Here is a 24,333-nt window from a genome sequence, read left to right as displayed (position 1 = left end):
AGGGGAAAATAAGTTTGTTTTGTATTTGCTCAGCTGAACTTTTAGCCAAGCATTCAATTCTCATGCATGCTGAACTTCCATCATACTTACTGCATTCTGCAACCTTCGTTATTGAGCAAAACATCCCATAATTCAAGCCTATTAACATTATTAGACACCTTCTTTAAAATACAATAAATACTTTGTTTCATTTTATTACGCATTTTAAAAGGAAAAAACCCCAACATCCAAAAAGAGAAAGAAAAAGCACATAGTACATAGACAGATTCCCAAATATCGTAAGATTCAGTAAATTGAACACTAGACGATTTTGGACCACTCTCAGGTTGGGCAATCTACTCTACATTCAGTAAGTGAGGTGCTTCAGCACGCCATTTCAATTCTCAGATCTGGATGTTTTACTCTTTGTTTTAGTGGGGATTAAGAGACAAAAAGATTTCCAGAGTTTAATGCATCCATTTTATTTAAATTATAACTTATTTATTTAAATATAACTTTAAATTATCACAAAAACCATAATGTTAAGTCAATTGGAAAAAAAAGGAAGAAATGAAACCCGCCATCTTAGCCCAATCTATTTAATCAGGTTTATTTATATTTCACTTTTTAAAACCATCTCTCTCAAAGAATGGACTTCAGATGGTGTTGCTTTTTGAGGGGTGAAACCCTGAGTTCCTGTAGGAAAAATGGGGTGAAAATAATGAAGAAATTGCTGATACGAATTTTATAAGAATCATTTGTTTTGTAAGATAATTAGTAAACAGTAATTGTAAAATATTACCATGAAGAGAAATTCAATTTTTGTCTAAAATCTAGACTTTTCCAATGGCACTGGGCTTCTGTAAGTATCGCCATCAGCCAGGGTTTTAGCTTCAACACTTTAAAGAGCTGGTGAAAAGCTTTGTGATTAATTATCTTTCAAAGATGGAATTAGTTAAATCATTGGACGATTAAATGAATTCTATTTACAATTGATGAAAGAAAAAGAGTCTTGCTTGTAGAAATGTTGACCATTGGTCTCCTATAATATTGGAAAATGTTAATATTAGGATTAAGTCTTTTAGAATGATCACATACATTAACAAAACAGCTTTAATTAAAAGACAGGCTTCTTCCAGCCTTCTCCAGCAGATGTCATCATGAGGCAGCAGTATGTGATTTAAAATGTCATGGTAAAATAAAAGGAGTACTGTAGTTTTTTTTAGGCACAAATCATAAGACAGAAGGCAATGCTTAAAAAGGCAGTATTTTTATTCTTCAACATAAAGTCAGAAACAGTATAAACAGCAAAAAATACTAAACATCAATGCAAACAAAAATAATTTGTTCTAAAATAGGTATTCACAGTACTTTTCTGCACATAAGCTTCCCTCAAACATCAGGTAAGCCAAAGAAGATATTCCATGTTGCAGTGCAGCACTTGGAAGCTTTAAATGAGAGGTGCACTTAGGAACAACAACAGGATAACCTTCTATCCTGCCAGACTGAAAGAAACCAAACAAACCCAAATGGATCTGGTACTACGTGTGACACTGCAATTTCCTAATGGCAAAGATATTCAAAAAATGCTAGTAAAATAAAATGAGCATTTCTATGGAAATGTGAGCCAATACATGTTTAAAATACTTCTGTTCCTTTGTGTAAGCTTCACAGCTGCGAAGCAATAATGGCAGGGTAAAATATTTAACATTGTTGATTTTTTACACTACAGAAATGGATGCTCTATCTTCTGGTGTCAATTGAATTAGTAAAATACTAAGCTTGTTAAATGGATACACTGCTCTAACCAATCTATGTCTCTTAAAATAAATTACATCATTATTACCTAGGCAATAACTACGTAATTTTATTTTAAATAATGGATTTTAAAGAATGGCTAAAATCCTATTTTAATATAATGAGGCAAAAGTTATTTCTTCTGTCTTGATTTTCCTTACTAAAAATGTAGCCAATTCATAATGCTTGGGATAAAAATAAGAATAACTCAGGCTGTGTTTAAAAATTCTCATGATATATCATCCTGTACTACCTATCATGAACTCACCAAGCCAGTTTGGGGATTGCGAACTTTGGGGTGTTTGTTGTATGGAAATAGTAAACAATTACATGGGCTTTCTGAGGAAGTTGGCTTCCTTGTGTCAACTCACTAAATCTTCTCCAAATCAGCCACTCCCTGTTATTATATGGAATTAACAGCTATTTGTTGCTGGTAACACCTGTCCATGCAGTAATCAACTTTACTACGTGAAGAGAATACAACTCACCTAGTTTTTTTTTTCCTTTGGAATGTGCATGCGCCAAAGTAACACATGCAGGATTTTAAATAAATCCTGTGAGGTCAGGCAGAAAAACAGACAGTATTTCTTTACATGAAAACTGTAAACATTTATGGTTCACAGTCAAATAACTGCACACCATGAATAGTTTTCTGTAAAAGGGAAAAAGACAGCTCTGCTTATTAAGATTATTTTCTATACATGCAAACAAAAGGAAAATTGCTTATCACTACTCAGAAAAAAAATTACAAAATTGTACACAGTGTAAGGGTTTTTTTCTTCCCCGTTAGGTCATCTGGCATTTCTATAATAATTAAGATGGCCTTAATCCAATTAAAATATTGTGCTTTTTTCCTTCTAAAGATATATTGTCAGTGTCTTCGAGATGCAATGTATTTGTTTCTTCACAATCTGTTTTTTAAGTGTACTTGCCTGCAGTTATGCTTAGCGTGTATGTGGATATAAAAACACACACACGGCCACAAAAATAACTCTGCACTAAACTTTGTCCTGAGAAAAGAGTATTGCAGGTCCTAGCATCTTAAAACTAAGACAAAATGCAATGGCTTACAACATTTAAGTTCTTATTATGTTTGTTATCCCTGAGGGAATGTCTTTTCTTTAAGCCATAAGAAATTTCTTAGAATCAAGCATCAATCACAAATTTAAATTGAAACATTTTTGTTAATAATGATGGCTGAATGATAGTTCTTGAATACGAACAGATTACGAGGGACTTCGCAGTGACCCTTATTCTAGCAACGAAGTTAAGAATATGAGTGTCCTTTCAAGCTTTCTAGTGAAACATTCCTCCAATGATTTTAACTATGAGCCTCAAACAAATAAATGAAATCCCTCAGAGAGCAGTGATGGCTCCCCAAATCATTAAGAGGGAGAAAGCCCCACACACCTTTCCACTAGTTCTTTTTCTTGCCCAGTACCTTCACATCACTGCCACGCTGTTGTAGACGGTTCCTTTGTTAACATTTTTTAAAATAAGGTAGGAGGCAATCTTTGTATGGAAGCCTCTGCTGAATCAAAATCCTTTTGAAAATGGAAGTTTTCTCAATCCAACCCTCTAACATCAAGTAATTTTTAACAGGCAGACCAATTATCAGCATATAGCATCATTAAGTAGGTTATATGTAAAACTGTATAAATACTCAAGACAATCTATAATTGGGTCTTGGAAGTTCCTTTGGCTGCTTAATGATATAATCTTAGGAAAAAAGTAATTTGTTGTATTGTAATATGCTATTTTGCATCAGCTTTGTATGGAGAGAAATGTATACATATTCAAAGATAAGAGAATGCCATCTTACTGAATATCTACATCTCATATGATCACAGGTAGGGATGGGTGGGGAGAAATCTATGTTATGGCACAATACAGTATGTTATTTCACACTTAAAAGTAAATGATATGCAAAAACAGGTAATCCTCCAAAACTGAGCACTGCCAGTTCATTTATTTATAATTGATAGATTGAAAAAAGTTAATATTGTTTGTTGCACTGTCTTTTACAATGAACAGCACTTTGGTACTCACAAATAGTAAAGCAGCACTGTCTTTCAAAAACCAACACTACTGTAACACCCACTGTAATGTGGCATGCAAATCCACAATTGCAACCCTTATTGATTTTGCATTCATCCAATGATAATCTTGTTTCAAATATGAGTAGCACAGTAATGTCTGGCTACAAAGGAGATATTACAACAAGGAACTTCATAAAACATGGAATATGACGCTTATATCCATTCATATTTTAAGCACTATAATAACCAACTTTGCAGTACCAGGATTCCAAACTGCTGGACATTATAAATCACCGAACAAATTTCAACTAAATTGGTTATTTAACAATGTAACCATCAAACCCAAGCCACCAATAAATTGGCTATAACACAAATCTAATTGTTAACTTCACGGCACAAAAATAATTTGTCCTTTCAATAGGTTTCTTTACACAATAATTTTCAGTGACATATATGTCAGAGTCCAAAGGCTAATTGCCCTTGGAGTTAAATAAACTCTGTTTAATTGCGGTCATGTTCTCTATGTTTAGACTGAGCTGAGTTTAACAAGGCCACGCACTGAGTCTTCATGCAGTGAATCCTGGCTAACCAAGCTGAGGCTGTGCATGGTGCGGCTGTGTGTCAGGGCATATCCAAGTGGTAACATCCCGGGTGGAGCTTCTTCAGGAGTAAGAAACGGATGATTTTCAGGGTCCTCTTGCAATGGTATCATTTCTGACAAGCTTGTTTCTGATGTGAGATTTGGAATGGAAGAAGGTGGTGTTGGTTGTCCTAGTGTCACCATAGCACAGGAAGCACCAAGAGTATTTTTTCCTGGTAAAGGCAGCTCTTCACTACTTAGGCTGGTCTCACTCTGTAGGAGTGGGGTGGCAGCGGCCTGCAAAACGAATTTAGTGCTCTGAATGCACTGATCTTGATCACACTGAAGAATGGAAGGGTACCAAAATAATATACAAGGCATGAGAAATACAGGGGATGGAAGGGTATGGACAAAAGAGGAATGGGACATAAAGAGAAAGAAAAGAGTTATTAATTACACTTCCTTGTTAAACTGACCAAGACAGCATGTACAATATATTGTTGAATTCCAGAGAAGTGAAAGTATAGAGTATGAAAAGCATTTGCCAGATAAAATAATTTATAAACATGCTAACTTTCCCCCCATGGTACATTGATATTTACATATCTCTGTGTAGGTCTTGTACTTTGGCTCTGCATCCTTATTTAAGGCTACAGACTCTTTCAAACAACATCTGGGCAGATTTAAAGAGCTTTCAACACACAAAGTCTGCAGTTCTCTGTATCTATGACAATCTGTACACATTCAAAATTTATGCTTCCATTAGTTTTCTAGCAATGAGAAGAGCTCAGCAACATAATAACTGTGCAGCTTCATTTGGGTAAAAAGCACATTATAGAATCAGAGGTGAAAATAATCATTTAAGCCACAAAGTACAATCTCCTGCACAGGGCAGGAATTCAAATTAATAAATCCCATATAGATGCCTGTCTAGAATTTGCTTAACATATTCACTGAAGGGGAGACCAACACCTTTCTGGATAACTGGTTCTTCCGCTGAACTGTTCTTATGTTTTTTTCTAATATTTTCACTTGGTATCTGCCTTCCTGTCACTTAATCCACTTTTTCATGTCCTGTCCTATGAAAGAAGAAAGAACAGACCTTGATCGTCTTCTATGTAACATCATCTTAAAAATGCTATCATACATCCCAGACTCATCTTTTTTTCCAGCTAAACATATCTAGTTCTTTCAATCTCTTTTTCAAGAGGCTGTTTTTAATCTCCTTATCATTGTCTTTCTTCAAACTTTGAATATTGAATCCTCCTTACAGTATATTTTCCAGTATCATAGTAAGATAGGAATTGACCAAAATAGAATAAAATGGAACAATTATTTTCCATAACTTGTCAATCAGATCTCTGTTGATACAATCTAAACCCTTCATTTATCTGATTATAGTTGCATCATTATTGCAGACACTATTTAGATAAAATTTATTAAAATTATATGCCACCCAACATAACGGTTCTTGAATGACTCAACAATCAAACAAAGAAATTACTATAAAATCAATAAACATAAAAGGTTAAGATTAAAGATGACAAGTGTGACAAAGAGCCAGGTTTTCATGGCTCTTCTAATCAACTACTGTTTCAAAGATCATTTTCACAAGTACTGTTAATAAACATAAATTAGAATTAATCTTCTAGTACCTTTTTAGAACTAATAATTTTATTAAAAGGCATAAACTTTCATGAGTTGCTGATAATTTAATCAAATGTGGCTTGCAAAAGCTATTTTATTTTAATAAAATCTGTTTTAAAAAGCTATTCCTTCCTGTTTTTGGCTACCGAAGATTAACATACCTCCCCTTCTACAATGTCTATGTATCCCTCATTCTAAAACCAGATTGTTGGGGGAGATATGCTGATTCTGTAAACTGCTTAGAGAGGGCTGTAAAGCACTATGAAGTGGTATATAAATCTAAGTGCTATTGCTATAACTGCATTTGATTTTTGTTTTATAAGTGAAGAAAACTGAACTTGTCTCTGTTGAATGTACGGTTAATTTCAGCCATATATTTTAAATACATATAGTGTGAACAACAGCCATAATGTAATTTATCTGACTTCTGTGTAGCACAATGTGAGAATCCAGGCTATAATGCTTATTGAATAAGCCATGGCTAAGTAATCTTAACATATTTCATGAGCTAGGGCACTGGGCTTTATCTGACATTTATACAAAAAGTCAGAAATTGTAAAAACTCTCTTCTCCCTTGAATAACTGCAATTTCCTGAAATATACAGCATATTCTATTTAGGTGCAGAACCTTCCTGCATAAGTGAAACCATTCTTCTATTTGAATTTACAAATTTACAATAGCAATACTGAATGCCCCCTTCTAATGTAGATAGAGACTATAGTGATATTCAGAGTATGCTTGGGTTAGTTAATCAGAACATAATCTATGAATGCTGTATTATATTGTTCAAATATATGAGATTATTGGAGGCATGATGTAATGCACAAGTCAGTACGGGACAATATGGTATAATAATAACTATATAGACTGACGACAGTCCCACTGTTTAATTTCCTTAAACTTATTTTTAAAAGTATACATTTTGTATATTATTGATACAAAAATACAGGACCTATGTTATACAAAAATCATATCACCATCATTTAGCTAAGATTTTGGCATTAAAAATGTTTACTTTCATACGGTGTTTAATTTTGCATGCAATTTACTGTACTTAAGTCTCAAACAGAAAAGCACTTAAACTTATGTAATTCATAAGTCCTTCTGAAAACATTTAGGCTCCTATAGCTGCTTTAATAAAATTATAGAAACAGAATCTAATTAGACTGAGAAACATCCTGTCCCTTAGTGATGGTTCATATAACTTTTAAATTAGATTTAAATTATGTCAAAAATCTTTCCAAATGGTTAAATATTAGAACTAATGCTCATTAACTATTAATAGATTAATAGACAAATAGTCCATACAATGCAAATGAAATAACAACCACTTTCATACGAATGTATCCTATTGAAAATTGCTCTTCATTTAAAACATGGATAATTTATTAGTTACTTTATTTGTAATTAACTATTTTAACATTAAAATTGAATATTCAATATATATTTAACATATATTTAAGGTATGGTTTTATTTCTTTTTAAAATAACAGCACTAAATAGACTTTTTGAACTCTTAACTCACAAAAAGCATATCTACTAATTGGCATTAAAATCCAAGGAACATCTCTAGCAGCATCAAAGATGATTCCTTCCATTATACTTTTTGGCTAGGCCTGAGATAAAAATATAATTTTATTCTACCATCTATAAAAGTTTACAAAAATATATTGCAATTAAGCATTAAAAAATCAATATATTTATTTTTCCATGTTGTCTGACTTGGTCAATGATTCATACCACTGGAATTCTACATCAGTAAGTATAATTTAATTGAAAGGGACTTTGAAGAAATATCAAAAGTATTGAACTTATGGAAGAGACCACTTTGAAAAAGGGAAATAAGCAAAATGGAACAAGTATACAAAAAAGAACAACATATTATAGCAAATATTTCATGGGTTCTTATCATGCTGCATGAAAGCTACCCCAGTTTCATGCTATTTTATAGAAACCCTCTTTGTAATATAGAAAAATGCATAGAAAAATATGCAAAGGATTATAAAATATTGAGGCAAATGGGACTCATAAAAACATACACATTTCTCTGTGATAAAATAGGTTCACTAAGATAATGGCTGTTAATCAGGTTTAAAAGATTAGGAGCCTATCAAACTAAATAAACCTGTTTTGATAGCTATTGCTTTAAAACTGTAAATACTGCCTGTCCAGTTTATCCAGAGTTTTGGTAAAGCAACAGATATGCAATCGATGAACAATTGTAATGGATATTTTCTGGTGTGTCATAGCATTTGGGTGTGTGTAATATTTTGTCAGCTGAAAGGGAGGCTTCTTGCAGTGGCTTTTTTTTCTTTTTCCCCTCACTAGCATTTTAATTTTTTTTAGTCCAAGTATTTCACCTTATTTATATTTTAATGTTTTTAAATATTTTCTCTCTCTCTCTCTCTTTTTTTTTTTGCAGTATATACAGAATTATGTCACAGAAATTACAATTAACAACAAATCCATATCATAGGGATCTGGACTGAATCTGTGTTTTAACTGAAGCTTTAATTGAAGAACTATCCCAAATTTGAAACAGAAAATAATGAAAGAGCTCTGTAAGGTTAAAGTGCTTAAGAAGAATACAAACATCACAGGACAGATAAATGAGGTACTGACATTTCCAGGACTACATACTGTAGTATTAAAATAATCCCAGTTCCAGGAAGTTTTAAAGAAAATACATATAAACGCAGTAACAATTATTTCTAAAATATCTGAAATGTTTTCTTGAACATAATAAAAAAGGTGAATCAGTAATGAAGAGATGGCACAATCCACAATGTTGAATCAAGAATAACCTTCATAATACTGTAGAGCAGCTGAGTGACTGTGGATTGCAGCCTGAAATACTAATGAAAAAATGTTTAGGAAACATGACTTTTGGTGAGTGAGTGGACTCTCATGGCATATTTTATGGCATAAAAGAACTAGTTAAAGAAATGATGGAGTACTAGCAGTGTACTAAGATGGGGATAAAAGCAAAATATACTACCAACCTTCAAAAAGGAAAAGGTGATCCTGTCAATTACCACCTGGTTAATCTAACTTCAGTCCCCTATTAAAATAATGGAAATATTGAGAGAGAAAAACCATAAAAACCCAAATATTTTTAAACATTTAGGCAGTGAAGCAATGGGTATTTAAAGTAATATTAATGCAGGTTTGATGTTCTAATTTTTCCAATTATACTATAAAGATTTACATGAAAATTATGTAGATGCTTCAAATTATAATGAAAAAGATTTCATATTTCTAATTTACAAATATATCTGTGACACAAAAAAGGATTACAGGTAGTCTTTGCTTACTGACCATAATTGGGACCACCAAATCTGTTGCCAAGTGATGCGGTTGCTAAGTGGAAAACCGCAAGATTGCAATGAACTCCCAACTTCACTTCCATTTTAAGTAATTACATCTATTTAATCTATTCTGCAGTCATTGAGTGAGACATTACACAACTGTGACTTACGATTTCACTTCTGTGTTCTCTACGCTACCTGTTGGAAGCCAGTTATGAAGCATACAAATGGCAATCATGTGATCATGGGATACTGTGACAGTCAAATGAAAGGATTGGTTATTAAAATGTTTTTTTTCAGCCACTGTAATTTCAAATGGTTGCTCAATGATGCAGTCAGTAAGTAAGGTCTAACCTTCATATTGATTTAAAAACTATGCTAGATCAGTTAGTTGCCTGGTTAATTGTGACAAAGTTAGTTTTTCAGGTGGAAAGTGATACTTAAAAGTTCTGTTATGGAGATCACTTATTTTCATCATTCATCAATTAGAAAAATAAAGCAAAAAGGGCTTATCAAATTTGCAATGTTTCAACCAGTGACATGCCGTCAGGGGGGGCAGGGGAGGCAAAGCCTCACCGCTCTCATCATGAAAAAAAAAATAATAATACTCCGGGAAGCCGTGAAAGTGGCTGGGAGTGGCGCATGGCTTGGTTTAGCCTCCCTGGACATCTCAGCAGCAGCCCCAAGTGTGCCGATCTCGCCATTTTTTGCATCGGGCGAGCCCGGGATCCTTGCAAGGGGAATGGGACCACGTGTGCAGGAGGCTCCTCAGCTCCAGCCTCAATCAGCGCAGCCGCGGTCCCCTTCATGTTGGCTCAGGAAGGAGGGGAATGGGACCACGTGTGGTCCCATTCCCTTTGCAAGGATCCTGGGCTCGCCGAATGCAAAAAATGCCTAGGTAACATCATCAGTGCTAGAAGGGGGGGGGGGAGGAGGAGAAAGGAGAAGTTTCTCTTCTCAGAAATGTGTTCTTAGTGGAGCTGCGGCAGCCTGCCTGCCCCTTTCTGACAAGAGAAACTTCTCCTTTCTCCTCCTTCTCCCTGCCCATTCCCTTCTAGCACTGATGATGTTACCTAGGCATTTTTTGCATCGGGCGAGCCCAGGATCCTTGCAAAGGGAATGGGACCACATGTGCAGGAGGCTTCTCAATGCCAGCCTCAGATCAGCGCAGCCGCGGTCCCCTTCATGTTGGCTTAGGAAGGAGGGGAATGGGACCACGTGTGCAGGGGAAGGGGATCGCGGCTGTGCTAATCTGAGGCTCTGCGCTGCTGAGGAGCCGCCTGGACACGTGGTCCCATTCCCCTTACAAGGATCCCGGGCTCGCCCGATGCAAAAAATGCCTAGAAAACATCATCAGTGCTAGAAGGGGGTGGGGAAGGAGGAGAAAGGAGAAGTTTCTCTTCTTAGAAATGTCCTCTCAGTGGAGCTGCGGCAGTCTGTCTGTCCCTTTCTGACATTTTTGAGAAGAGAAACTTCTCCGTTTGGGCTGCGCTCGTGTGATCGGAGCAACCATGCGGTTTGATGTCACCAGTCTCACCAGTCATAAACCTCACCGCACATCACTGGTTTCAACATATTTAGATCCTGGGAACAATGAGAGGATGGGTAACTAATTTAGAGGAACTGAAATCATTTTGAGAGTAGACTAGTTTTAAAGGACCAACTCTGAAGTAATAACCTAAACATATATACAGTTTGAAATGATCATCATCACCAAACCATCACATATCACTGAAACATGTTAGACTATTGAATGTTTTCTAGAATTTTGTTCCTGGATTTACAAATATTAAGATTATAAATTAACAGTACAATGTTACAATACATATTGACGAACATCATGATGTTAAGGACAGATATAAAATCACTCAATTTTAAATCAAATTCCCTATTTTGACTGTTTAACTGAACAAACATACATACCAACTTAAATCTATGGTAACAAATAAAACACACTGGCTTACAATCAAAAGTCTGACCTTTACTGGTCCTTAGACATTGTCCCCAGAGAGCCAGTTAGGTTATATAATTCATGGCTTAATAAAATGGGGAAACTAAGCAGAACTTTGCTGAAAGGCATAAAAGAAAGGAAGCAATTACTTACAAAGAGTTCTTCCAGGCTGGGCTTTTATTGTATAATTCCCTAGAATATTCTATATTTTAATAGGGCTATGAATATTATTTTCCTATCAAAATTGATTTTTTATATCTAACGAAGAAAGAAATACGTCCTGTTATCTGATGATACCAAAATTCTCTGCTATGATCATACAGTAAAGCAACCTTTGAATATTAGTTATCATTGGGAAGCCTACAATGACAAACCATCATTTCTATATCATATAAAGCACAACTTATTCAAACTTATATAAATGTCCATATGTGACCATTTATAGATAAGTTTTAACAAGTTTGTGTTTAATTCAGAACTTAATTTTCAGGTGGATATTGAAAAATAGTATTTAGAATAAGAATATCTCATTTAATTTAAAGCGTTTTTTTAAAAACAAAAACTACATGATATGCCAATGGTCTCCAATATCAAAAAGTTAATAGGTCATGCTGCTTTTAAAATATTTCTATCATTTGTTTTTAACTATAAATCTTTGACTTTGCTTTTTCTCCTAAATTTCATGGAAGCAAAATCTTGGCTGGAATTTTTGGTTAATATAGGTTTGAATTAATTTCTTTTTTAAAGAAAAACTTTGGAAGTCTTTAAAATGTTTAGTTAATATTGAGAAAAATCTAGAAAGCTCAGAAACTACTTTTCAAATGAAATCAAAAGGCTATAACTCTAGTTTAATCACATGCAGTATTATCAGAACATATCCTGATTTCATTGCAAGCCTTTATCTGAATTTAGAACTATCATCACAAAAATATAATTTCTATCATTTATCACAGCAATAAATATAATATTTTACTGCTTAAAACCAGTAATTCATCAATATTGTGAGATTTTATTCAAAAGAAAGTCTTAATGCTAATTTCATCTCTATTTTGGGGAGTGGGTGAAAAATTAAAACCAATTACATTACAGATTATCTATTTCCTTTAGAAAACTCTACCATGTTTCCCAGAAAATAAGACAGGGTGTTATTTTCTTTTGACTCCCGAAAAAAGCGCTTGGCCTTATTTTCAGGGAGGTCTTCTTATTTTTGAGGTGCAGGAGGCCCCTTTACATGGGCCTGCAGCCTGTGGATCAGCTGATCCAAAGAGGGCCAGAAGTTCTGTTTCTGGCACACTCTTGCCAATACTAGTGTCACTGGTCCTGCTGCTCTTTTTGCAGCCACCACTAAGAGAAATAAACTGAAACCAGGTTAGAGTATAGAAAATGGTAATCAGAAAAAATAATGGTACAATTGAGGGAAGAGAGCCGCAAATGACTATATCGAAAGCCTAAACCATGAAGTTGATTTCTGAGTAACTTCCAATTCTTTCTTCAGTTTATATATGGAAACCATAATTATAAGTGTGAGATTTCTTTACAACATCCAATAAAGATGAAAAAAAGAAACCTAAAAGTATAGCAAAAAAATGGCATTTTAAAATAAGATGACAATAAAATCATTTTTAAATAACAAATTTATTTACATTTTCTTAGTTTCATTTGATCTATACACTTCTGGCTAAAAATGGAAATATGCAATCATTACTATGACAGAAAAAGCAAAATAGAGAAAAATAAGCATAAAGTGTTTTAAAATAAATCCGTTCATTTATAGCAAACAAATATTTTATTTACCTTATATACACTTACTTACAAATTCAATGAGTCTTTGGGTTAAATAAGCATATATAAAACTGTTATGCATTTAGTAATACTATAAAAGATATTATTGGTACTAGAGTCAATAAAATAATATTTAAAATGTAACAAATTGATATTGCTGGCAGATAAGAAAAATGATCCACCTGAAAAATGTAACAAATTGATATTGCTGGCAGATAAGAAATAGTCCACCTGAAAAATGATTGATCAAGAGAAAATTCTTATATTAATGTTATATAAAACATTTTAAAAAATCATATAGCTATAAAAAGGTGGACTATTATTGTACTTCACTTAAATAAAAAAATTAAAGGTTGGAGATTCAGATTTTTTCTTCTTTTAAAGTCTAGAAATAGGAGGAATAAAAATATACAAGTAGTTTGACATAATTTTAATATACTAAATGCAATTAGTATATTAAATTATATATTTATTAGAATGCAATTCTAATTAGGATTCCTTTTTTATAAAAACATGAGTTAAAAAATTGCAGTAGTTAAAGATAGTGGCCTTCAGAATGTTCACAAGAAATTCAGACTACTCTGTTGAAATATTCATAGTGACATGCTGAGCTGTATAGGAAATCCAAGGTAGCAAGAATTTATGCAGAACAGCAGCGGCATTTAATGTAGACAATTTAAAAAGGAATAAATGCCTTATTGAACATCCAAGCATCAAAAAGTAGCATTAAGATAGGCAAAGAATGAGAATTCTCTATTCATCATGTCAATCTCAAATTAGATTACTAAATGTTTCTTAGTGTTCTTGTAGTATTTTTTAAATTTTGCATTTATTAAAATCTTGGCAACATAAAAACCCTATTACAATATATTCATGGAAGGCTTTTATTATAAGGTACTAGACAGATTCAGTTTAGTGACCTGACTTATTCTCAGAAAAGTAGAAAAGAGAAACATTCAGAGTTCTTGATCAACATTATGGGATTGTTCCTACCATATTACTCTGAGACTGTGTAGCCCCATACATTGTAATGCCATTTGAGGAAGCTGCTGGCTGAGGGGTATCTGGTTGGATAAATCCTCTCCGGTCAATTAAACTATAGAATAAACACAAAGTTGTATTACAAATAATTCTTATGAGATAAGAATGAAGCTAACTTTAAGACAAATAGTTTAATACAACAACATGAAGAATTTATGGAAGTAATTTGAATTCAGAAGAGTAAAATAGCTTCTTATAATGGAGGTGCACGGACAAGTTTAGGTACTTCTGGAATTGTATATTTCAATGAATTTTTAAGTTGGCAAAACCTATACATGGTACAAAATTAAGCACATCATCTTTTTGCAGATTTGCTCTTTATTATTATTGCCTTACTGATGCCTTGTAACATCTTATGAGTTAGGTAAAAATAGTGCAAGTAAAAAACTATTTTAATATCCAAAATGTTTGCCCTCATAATTTACATAAAGTGATCATTCTAAGTCAACAGAATAGAAATTCTATTCATTTGCTGCATGTCCCTGCAAAGTTATTAATACTAATTCCAACTTTATCTATAGTTTAAATAGGTTTCCGTTCTTATCTATTTAGTTTGTTGTTTGACTAACTAGTGGTACAGTATGTACTGAAGATAAATACATTTTTAAATAGATGTCTAATCAAATTAACAATTTCTGCTTGGAATATTGTTTTTTCAAAACTATGGCTAGTCATTTTTTAATTGTAATCATTCACAGATGGACAGTGAACTAAAAAATTATTGCTGAAAATAAAAAAAAACACCTAGCTGTTTAATTTTTACATAAAGCTTTATTCAGTTTTTGCAGTAGCAAATTAATCAGTTGTATCTAGATTGGTATACTATAATTTTCCCAGTGTCCTATTACACACCATAAAATTACATACCACCAGAGGTTTCAAAGGTCATATGACACTTATAGCAATATATGTGCTCTTGGGAGTTACATATACCTGACTCAATGGACACACAAAGGTACAACAAAAGAAAAAGAATACTGAAAAATTGCATTAAATTTCTTACCTAGGAGAAAGGGGCCCACAAAGTGCTGAGCAGCAATTAGCACAAATGTTGCCATAGCTGTAAGGATTGAAGTTTTCTTTGCCTCTTTTATTTGACCAAGATCCCTTGATCTATAAAGAAATGAATACTGGTGCATTATTTTTTATTTTTAATAGCACTCTTCAGTTTATACTGTATTATTTATTCTAAGAAAAAATACCTAGAGCAAAAATAAACTATATCAAATTATGAAGCTCTGTGAGTTCTGTGACTTGAACCTGAATTTATTTTTCCTATTTCAATACATCATTTGATCCATAAAATCTCAGTACATGTTTTCAATAATTTCATGCTGTCAATCAGACATTTCAAAGGGGAAAAAAAGTGTCATTCTTCTCCAAAGAGACATTCCAGAAACATTTGGTGCTCATCTACAATAGAATAGATAGTAAAATGGATTCATTTCTATTTTTCTTTCTTACAAATGTGCTGTATTTCATGCATCCAGTGCAATTCAGGGTATGATTCAATACCTACAAATAGGATCTCCTCTTTCCTATTTTTTTTATCTTCACAATTAAATACAGTTGAGAGACAGTGACCGAACCAAAATAATGTGGTGAAATAAATCCAAACTACGGAAAATAGGTATTCATTAAATTCTCCAAATTTTTTTGCAAAGTTTCTTACGGAGTTATGGGGATCGTAATTATCATTTACAAAGCATACAGAGCCTAACTTATATTAGAGACTTTCCCAACAATTATGTTGTTATTCAATATATTGCCAAGACATTTCTGACCATCTTTTTAAGTTTGGAGAAGGCAAACATTCTCTAGCCAGGCCAGTTTCTTACTCACATTCTCTAAAACAGCCTTTTTTCAATTAAAATTCTGTGAGAGATTATGATTGAGAAAAAAAAATACAGATAGCAGTGAAAATGTTTATATGCTACAATTCAGCTACCAGCCTACCATATTCGTTTGTTGTTGTTGTAAATGTTCTACAATGTGGATTGTGTAGAAGTTACATGTATTGTGAAGTTTTCATAGTTTTAATTTTTTTTCTGCAGGAATCCATGAGATCTAAAAATTATTTCAAGAGTACCTCCAGGAAAAAAAAAGATTGTGGAAGGCTGCTCTAAATTACTAGTGCTGTCGTTGTGGTCTCCTAGCCTAAGCTCCATTTAATTAAGACAAAGTCACGTTCAGTGATTTTACTGTAGAACTGTGTCTCAACTATGCTTTGTTTCTTGCCAAGAAGCTATCAAAAAGTACAGTCATATGCATTAAATAGACAAAAATAGGACAGCACACTTGAGTGAATCTTGTAACCTTTTAAAAAATAGATAAAAGCTAACAATGATAATGGAATACATGAAATCATTAGATGGAGACAAATTAGAGCAAGCGAGGGGAAACTTACATCCTCATTGGTTGTTTGATTGGAGCTGATCAAATAAGTATGAAAACCTGAGAGCCCAACAATGGACCAAACGGAGAAGAAACACACCACAGCTTCTAGGACAGTGATTGAATGTCAAGGCAATATTAACTCAAAAGTCAGTGAAGATAAAAGCTATTGGCAAAAATAGCTAAATGAACATTCCGTCTCACAAATCAAGATTATCACTCAGGATGACTATTGTATCTGGAACAACAGACATGCTGTGTTTACTAGCAGATTGTGTTTGAAAAGTTCCCCATTTTCCTGAAATATTTGATTACATTGGTAACTATGCATGTATATACACATTTTTAAAATCCTATAAAATGTGCAGCTTCCCATCCTGTAAACTTAAAAGAGTTATGGATTTCACTTAAAACCAGTTCTGGAGATATACATTATAACTTATCAAAAGGGCAGGATTAGAATAAAATATAGTATTGTTTAAAATTAATTGGTTATAAAATAAAGTAATCCCTTTAATTAAATTGAATTCTGCACCTGCATATTCCAATTTCACACACAAGCCACTCATTTACACATAAACATGCAGGTACACACACACACACACATACAATCATATACATACGTACATACATAAATACATACATACATACATACAGTTTCAAATACAGAGATCCACAAGAGGAAGCATATGAAAAAAACTGTGTCAGGCCACCATGATGACAGCTCTGTTCCTTTGATTGGTGTATCATGATATTACAGGCATACACTAAAGAGGGTAAACTGCCACACAATGACACAATAGATGCATTTGTCATGCTGAAAGCATTAGATCCTGAGGATACCTCTATCCCTTGCCTTCTACAAGGAACAACAAAATAGGGAAAGGAAGGAAGGAAATGGTATATAAAGGAGTAGCTGCCAAAGGAAAAGGAAGTAAAAGCCAATGTTCAGTAGAAATCAAGCAATGGGAAGAGATAACTGAACAAGAAAGGATTGGGGTGACAGAAATCCTGTTTAGGCCCTACCAAAGGGTTAAACCCATTAGGCAAAGGGTACTATCAGGAAATCTTCAAAAATATCTACACTTTTAGCCAGTGATGTTTGCAGCCATTTACATCTGAACTCCTTCAGTGATATCTGCTATTCTTCTTGGCAGTCAAGTCAATTTATGAACTGGATCTTAAATATTCATAAATTCAGTTCATAAATAATTATCTGTGGGGGCGGGGAAGGAAAATAGTCTTCTTATTGAATTAATGCAGTTCTTTACCATTCAGTCAGATTTGTTCTTCTATGAAAGTTAAACAGATGGTATGTGGGAGAAAATAAATATAGCTTATTCTAATATGACTTAACTTCCAATATATCTTCTGGGCTGCATAAAACTAACATGATATACCAATCAAAAGTAACAAATGAATGAAAAACTGAAAATATCATAAAGGCTTTAACTTCAATGTGTTTCTGCTCGGTTCAGCTTTTGATATGTTTCTTTCTTACTGAATTTTTTTCCTTTCTAGTATTTTACTTTATGGCATTTTCTAAATACTAATTGTACAACTACAAATCTGCTCTCTGAAATGTGGAATCAAAAAGGCACAGCACATGGCAAAGCATGGCCAAGTCTTTTTCTTGTAAATCACTGAAGGCAATCATTCATGGAAAAATAGTAACTCTTCATTGTACTGGAGCGACAACTTCACAATGGCTTCTTTCTACAGCAGACAAGATTGATGTTATTTCTACTTTGTTTGAGATTTAATTTTTGAAATCCTCTTTGCCCAGAACTTTAAAGAAATTTTGTTGGAGGGATGCACAAATAAACATTTTTCAGAGATAAGGAAAAGAGCAGCAAATAGAATTAGAACATAAGGTCCAAATATTTTACTGGGTTGTTTTTTAAACATATGTTTAATACATTTCTATATGGCTGTCAAGCAGATACTGTTGCCAGCCCGTTACTATGGAAAGTCTGTGTGCCACAAAAATTCCTTTGTATATTTTAGTATTTGCTTCACAAAAACCAAATTTCTGAGGACAGCTTTCCTCCTCCCCATATTTTAACTGTATTTATTATTATTACTACTATTAGTTTATTGTTATTATTCATTTTAAGGTCTACCAGTTTTCATATTTGTAAGCAACCCAAAGTCATATGGCAGCACATAAATCCAATAAAAAAAGAAATATACTTCACATTTAAATATCTACAGAGTCAGTTTGGTGTAGTGATAAGGCACCAGGCTAGAAGCCAGGAGACTGTGAATGCTAGCCCTGTCTTAGGCGTGAACGCTGTCTGGGTGATGTTCTGACCTAGGCTTCATGATACAATAAAAAGCACATGATTAGGTCTAAAAACCCTCTTTTTATTTCAAAGGCTGTGAATTATATTCATTCACAGCTGGTAATGAGTCACAAATATTTGGAAAGAATTCTACAGGAGGCTGCCAAAGTCCTTCAGAATACGACTGATAAGCACCCACCTTTATCTTCTTTGAAAACACTGCCAAAGATTTAATTAGCAATTACCTTGCCAAGGCCACATGGAGCAAAGAGTCCAAACTGAGTTTCAGGAGATAAACTGACCAGCATGAATCAAGTTGCTTCCTGCAAAGGCTCATGTGCCTTTGCTCCTCCTTTATGTCCTTATGGGAGGGGCCAATTACCTCCAAACCTTACTCCTGAGTCGTCCCTTCTGTTTTAACTGTTCTTGCCTTCTGGCAACTCTGCTCATGCGCGCACTGGGAACAGGGGAACCTCCTGTCTGACTCTGGAGGCTCTGGAGGCAGCACATAACTCCCAAATGGCCCTACTCCCCTCTCTGCCTCCGATGAAGAGCCCTTGGCCGAGCCTTCCCCAGACTTCAGGGTTGGCCCACGTTCTCCCCAACCTCCTTGCTGTCTGACTCTGCTGCAAACTCCGCAGGCCACCGGTGGACCACAACAGGTGACTTTCAGCCAGTTACATTCTCTCAGCCATAATATCAGGCTTGGACCGTGATCTGGGCAGTAAATTCCCAGTGCATCCAATGGATCAATACTTGTTTGATCTGAAAACAATGGATACTGCACTTGTGGGAAAACACTAGGAAGAAAGTATCCACATTATTAATATAGTATACCAGGTAGCGCCAACAATGCACTGCTATCATCTACTTAGTATTCTTGTTAGTTAACAATTACCAAGAACAAGAGGTGAAGCTGCTCATAGTATGTTGCACTGTTCCTCATAATTCAATTTCATTCATTTACAATAATGAGGACCAGATGCAAGTGATATTTAAATTTCTTAACCAGAAGCTGCCTATCTCCATTTGAAAAGAAAACATTTTTCTCTCCATCCAACCTCAACATAAGTATCAGAAATCCAATCATAAACGTCTAATTAATCAGAACCTATCAACCACTGCTCTACATGTTAGATTGGTGCAGCCAGGGCAAAATAAACACCCTTGGCCATTAAGTTATGATATTCAAATATTATTCAGAAATGTAGCTATGATAACATGTCAGTAAATATGAAACCATATAACAGTGCAACTATCCAAGATTCTGAATATGAAGAGCTTGTTGTACAAACTCATGAAACAAAACACATCTACTCTCCATCCATTTATATTTTGCAAATAAGCATGAAGAACTGAATGGGATTAGATTATAATGCAAAGCAGTTTTGGTGATACAAGCAATAAATAAGGAGCATGCTGTCATAAAATAAGAGAAGCAAACAATCTATAAATATTCTCAGGAGGCTAAAAGAAGTAGAACCATAAGCCCATATATGTTCCTAAATACTAGATGATACTATTATTCTTATTTTGCTCTCTTTGAAGACCTCAAATCCATTGTATCTTCAACATTTCTAATGCAATTCTTCTGTTTTTATTGAACATGGAGTGTTGTTCTTTCCTCAATTATTATTCTGTTGCAATAAACTTGATGAAATATGAAAATAACTTTTCAAAACTGTGAATTCTGGTAAGTTTATTAAACTTCAAAATGTATTTTACTTTATATACTGAGCATTAACCATTTAAAAATATATGGCTCAATCCTACAAACTATGTAAAATGAAATCCCCCCCACCCCATTATCTTTTAGAATCAAATTTCCTCCATAATTACTATGAAAAAATGACGAGAACAAGTGATAGAAATTAAGGATTATTTCTATTACTATGTATATAGTAATTGTAATGGGGGATTTTAACTACCCTGACATCAACTGGGAAACAAACTCTGCACCAAGTGGAAGATCCAACAGGTTCCTAACGAACCTAGCAGACAACTTTGTTTCCCAAAAAGTAGAGAAGGGAACAAGGGGATCGGCCAAGGGGATCGGCCATGTTAGACTTAATTCTCACTAACAGAGAGGAAATTCTCAGTAACAGAGAGGAAATGATAGAAGGTGTTGAAGTCTGGGGGCAAGTGACCATGCAATATTGGAATTCAACATTATGCAAACACAAGTAGTAGAACAAAGTCAAACTAGAGTCTTGGATTTTAAGAAAGCTAATTTCAATAAACTTAGAGAGAGCTTGGGAAGAATTCCATGGATGAGAATCCTCAAGGGGAAAACAACTCAAGAAGCTTGGAAAATTTTGAAAAAGGAGATTACAAAAGCTCAGTCTAGCACAATACCAATGAAGAAGAAAAATAACGGCTCCCAAAAGAAACCAGCATGGCTGCATAAAGAACTGTCTGACAAATTGAAAGACAAAAAAGTTAAGTATAAAAAGTGGAAAGAGGGGGACATAACTAAGGCAGAATATCAGCAAATAGCCTGAGCCTGTAAAGATGAAGTAAGGAAAGCTAAGGCTCACAATGAAAAAAAAGCTTGCCACAAAAGTAAAAAATAACAAAAAAGCTTCTTCCAACATGTTAAAAACAAGAAAAAGGTTAAGGAAACAAGTGGTCCATTGCTGGGAGAAAGTGGCAAGAAGGTGACAAGCAACAGGGAGAAAGCAGAATTATTTAACTCATTTTTTGCATCTGTCTTTACACAAAGGGATAAAACAGTCCAACCTATCAAAAACAGCACCACAAAAATAAGATTGGGAACACAAATTGAAATAGGGAAGAAAATGGTAAGTGAGCACCTGTCTACCCTAGACGAATTCAAATCACCAGGACCGGACGGATTACACCCCAGAGTTCTGAAAGAACTGGCAGATGAGATCTCAGAACCACTGAACTATATCTTTCAGAGATCCTGGAACACGGAGGAACTTCCAGAGGACTGGAAAAGAGCTGATGTGGTTCCCATCTTCAAAAAAGGAAAAAAAATAGACCCAGGAAACTATAAACCTATCAGCCTGACTTCAATAGCAGGAAAGATTCTGGAAAAGATAATCAAGCAACAAATTAGCGAACACCTAGAAGTAAACAAAGTAATAGCCAAAAGCCAACATGGGTTTGTCAAAAACAGATCATGCCAGACTAATCTTATTGCATTCTTTGACAAAGTGACAAAATTAGTGGACCAGAGGAATGCCGTCGATATAGTTTACTTGGACTAGTAAGGCATTTGATAAGTTAGACCACAACCTACTACTAGATAAAGTAGAAGAATGTGGGTTGGACAGCATCACCACCAGATGGCTACGTAAATGGCTGACCAACCGCACTCAACATGTAGTCCACAATGGAACTGCATCTACATGGAGAGAAGTATGCAGGGGAGTACCCCAAGGCTCTGTTTAGTGGACAACCATTTAAATATGAGCCAGCAGTGTGCAGCAGCTGCCAAAAAAGCCAACAGAGTTCTAGCTTGCATAAACAGAGGGATAGAATCAAGATCATACCACTTTATACCACTTTATAATGCCTTGGTACGGCCACACTTGGAATACTGCATTCAATTTTGGTCGCCACGATGTAGAAAATATGTGGAGACGAGTGCAGAGAAGAGCAACATAGATGATTAGGGGACTGGAGACTAAAACATATGAAGAACGGTTGCAGGAACTGGGTATATCTAGTTTAATGAAAAGAAGGACTAGGGGAGACATGATAAGCAGTGTTCCAATATTTCAGGGGTTGCCACAAAGAAGAGGGAGTCAAACTATTCTCCAAGGCACCTGAGTGTAGAACAAGAAGCAATGGGTGGAAACTAATCAAGGAGAGAAGCAACTTAGAACTGAGGAGAAATTTCCTGATAGTTAGAACAATTAATCAGTGGAACAACTTGCCTCCAGAAGTTGTGAATGCCCAACACTGGAGTCTTTAAGAAGATGTTGGATAGCCATTTGTCTGAAATGGTTTAGGGTTTCCTGCCTAAGCGGGGGGTTGGAGTAGAAGACCTCCAAGGTCCCTTCCAACTCTGCTATTGTATTGTATTGTATATCATTTACACATGGAATGGATAAATTTTATCAGTGTTGGTGATCCTTTTCGGCACCAAGTGCCGAAATGGGAGGGTGTGCACACCGGAAACCAGAAGAGCAGCCTGGTTGGCTGCTCTTCTGGTTTTCGGCGCTTCCATGCATGTGAAGACCAGCTGGCCAACGCGCAGCAACCCGGAAGAGCAATGGGCGATGGCTAGCCTGCCTGGAGAGATGGTTCTGTGTGCCACTTCCATAGGTTCGCCATCATAAAACTATATGGTGAAAAAAAATCCCTATTATTAGTGATGGAATTATATATACTTTAAAACAAATAAAAAGAGAGGAGAGGGGGAGGGAGGAAGGGAGGGAGGGAGGGAGAGAGAAAATGGTGATACGGAAATTATTAAATTACGTAATGCAACACATTGAAACAATTTCTTTCTTTCCTCCTTCCCTCTTCCTTTCTCTCTCCCCCCTTAGATTGCTAGCCCCTAAATGCAAATGATAATGAATGAATCACTAATTGTTCCTATAAAGTAATAAGCAAATTTGGCATCAATAATCCTTTTGTTCAGAACATATAAAAAGCTCTTTCATTTTCAGGCAATGGAAAAGCATAATTAGAAAGAACTGAAATTCTTTTAATTGGAGGCTACTACATTATTTACAAACAGTGTTTGAACAGAAGCTATTAGGTGTTTATACTTCAGTATTTGTGCTTAATTAAATAATGTTTAGCGATTTTATGGCTGAAAACCTTTTATTTGCTACCTCATAATTTCCATTAAAATTTGTAGCACTCAATGCTCACTATTGTGTGGATATGTTATCCTAATACGTATTTCTAGATGCATGCATAGCTTAAAATGTACACATTATAAGAAAGCATTGTGTATACCTGTGGGCCTTCTTCTGAATTTACAGGGTTAAAGGGGTCATATTGAAAATCCATGAATGATACTCATTTTTTATTCATCACTTCAACACAACAGCAGAATCAACCCCAAGAGGGAAAATAACAAGTGTCATGTAAACCAATAAAAAAGTATTGCATGAGCACGTTCCTGGTTTTCTGCTCATTCTCTGAGAATGCCTGTTAAAGAGTTATACCAGGGTTTTTTTTGGGGGGGGGAGGGGGGATACTTTAGCATCTAATGAACATTATGCAAGGAATTTTTATTTTACAAATAACCATTTCTATGTGTGTGATCTATCATATTCGTATATAAGCTAAGGGGTAAGTCTGAAACTGCAAACTCATTTACGATCTCATAAAAAATGTTTACAACTGTACTACAAAAATATTCTGGCCATTAAAAATTATAGGCTAGCTTTTCCCAATCTGGTGCCTTCCTGGTGTGCTTGGACTTCTGCTCCCATAATTCTGAGACAGCAGATTGGTCATGCTGGTTGGGGATGTGGGGAATTGAGATGTCATTGCTTTAAAGAACAACTTGATGAGAAAATTAGCTATATCTTACATGTAAAT

General features: G+C 34.7%; 1 protein-coding gene across 4 annotated transcripts in view; it reads right to left on the bottom strand.

Moving 5' to 3' along the window:
* Nucleotides 1-1,233: 1,233 nt before the first annotated feature.
* The window catches only part of ZDHHC14 (zDHHC palmitoyltransferase 14), a 63,849-nt gene continuing 40,749 nt past the window's right edge, over nt 1,234-24,333 (bottom strand). For 2 of the 4 annotated variants that reach the window (XM_081941844.1, XM_081941843.1), the window contains exons 6-9: nt 16,533-16,635; nt 15,129-15,238; nt 14,078-14,180; nt 1,234-4,692 (exon numbers count right to left, since the gene is read on the bottom strand). In XM_081941844.1, coding sequence (XP_081797970.1) covers nt 4,342-4,692; nt 14,078-14,180; nt 15,129-15,238; nt 16,533-16,635 — 667 coding nt within the window. In that variant the 3' untranslated portion in view covers nt 1,234-4,341. Of the gene's footprint in view, nt 4,738-14,077; nt 14,181-15,128; nt 15,239-16,532; nt 16,636-24,333 lie in introns of all 4 variants that reach the window. The other 2 variants (XM_081941842.1, XM_081941841.1) reach the window with 1 other exon arrangement.

This window comes from Natrix helvetica (assembly GCF_964273705.1).
Source record: "Natrix helvetica genome assembly, chromosome: 2".
In the NCBI taxonomy this organism is placed as follows: domain Eukaryota; kingdom Metazoa; phylum Chordata; class Lepidosauria; order Squamata; family Natricidae; genus Natrix; species Natrix helvetica.
This window is presented reverse-complemented; position numbering and strand designations above follow the sequence as displayed.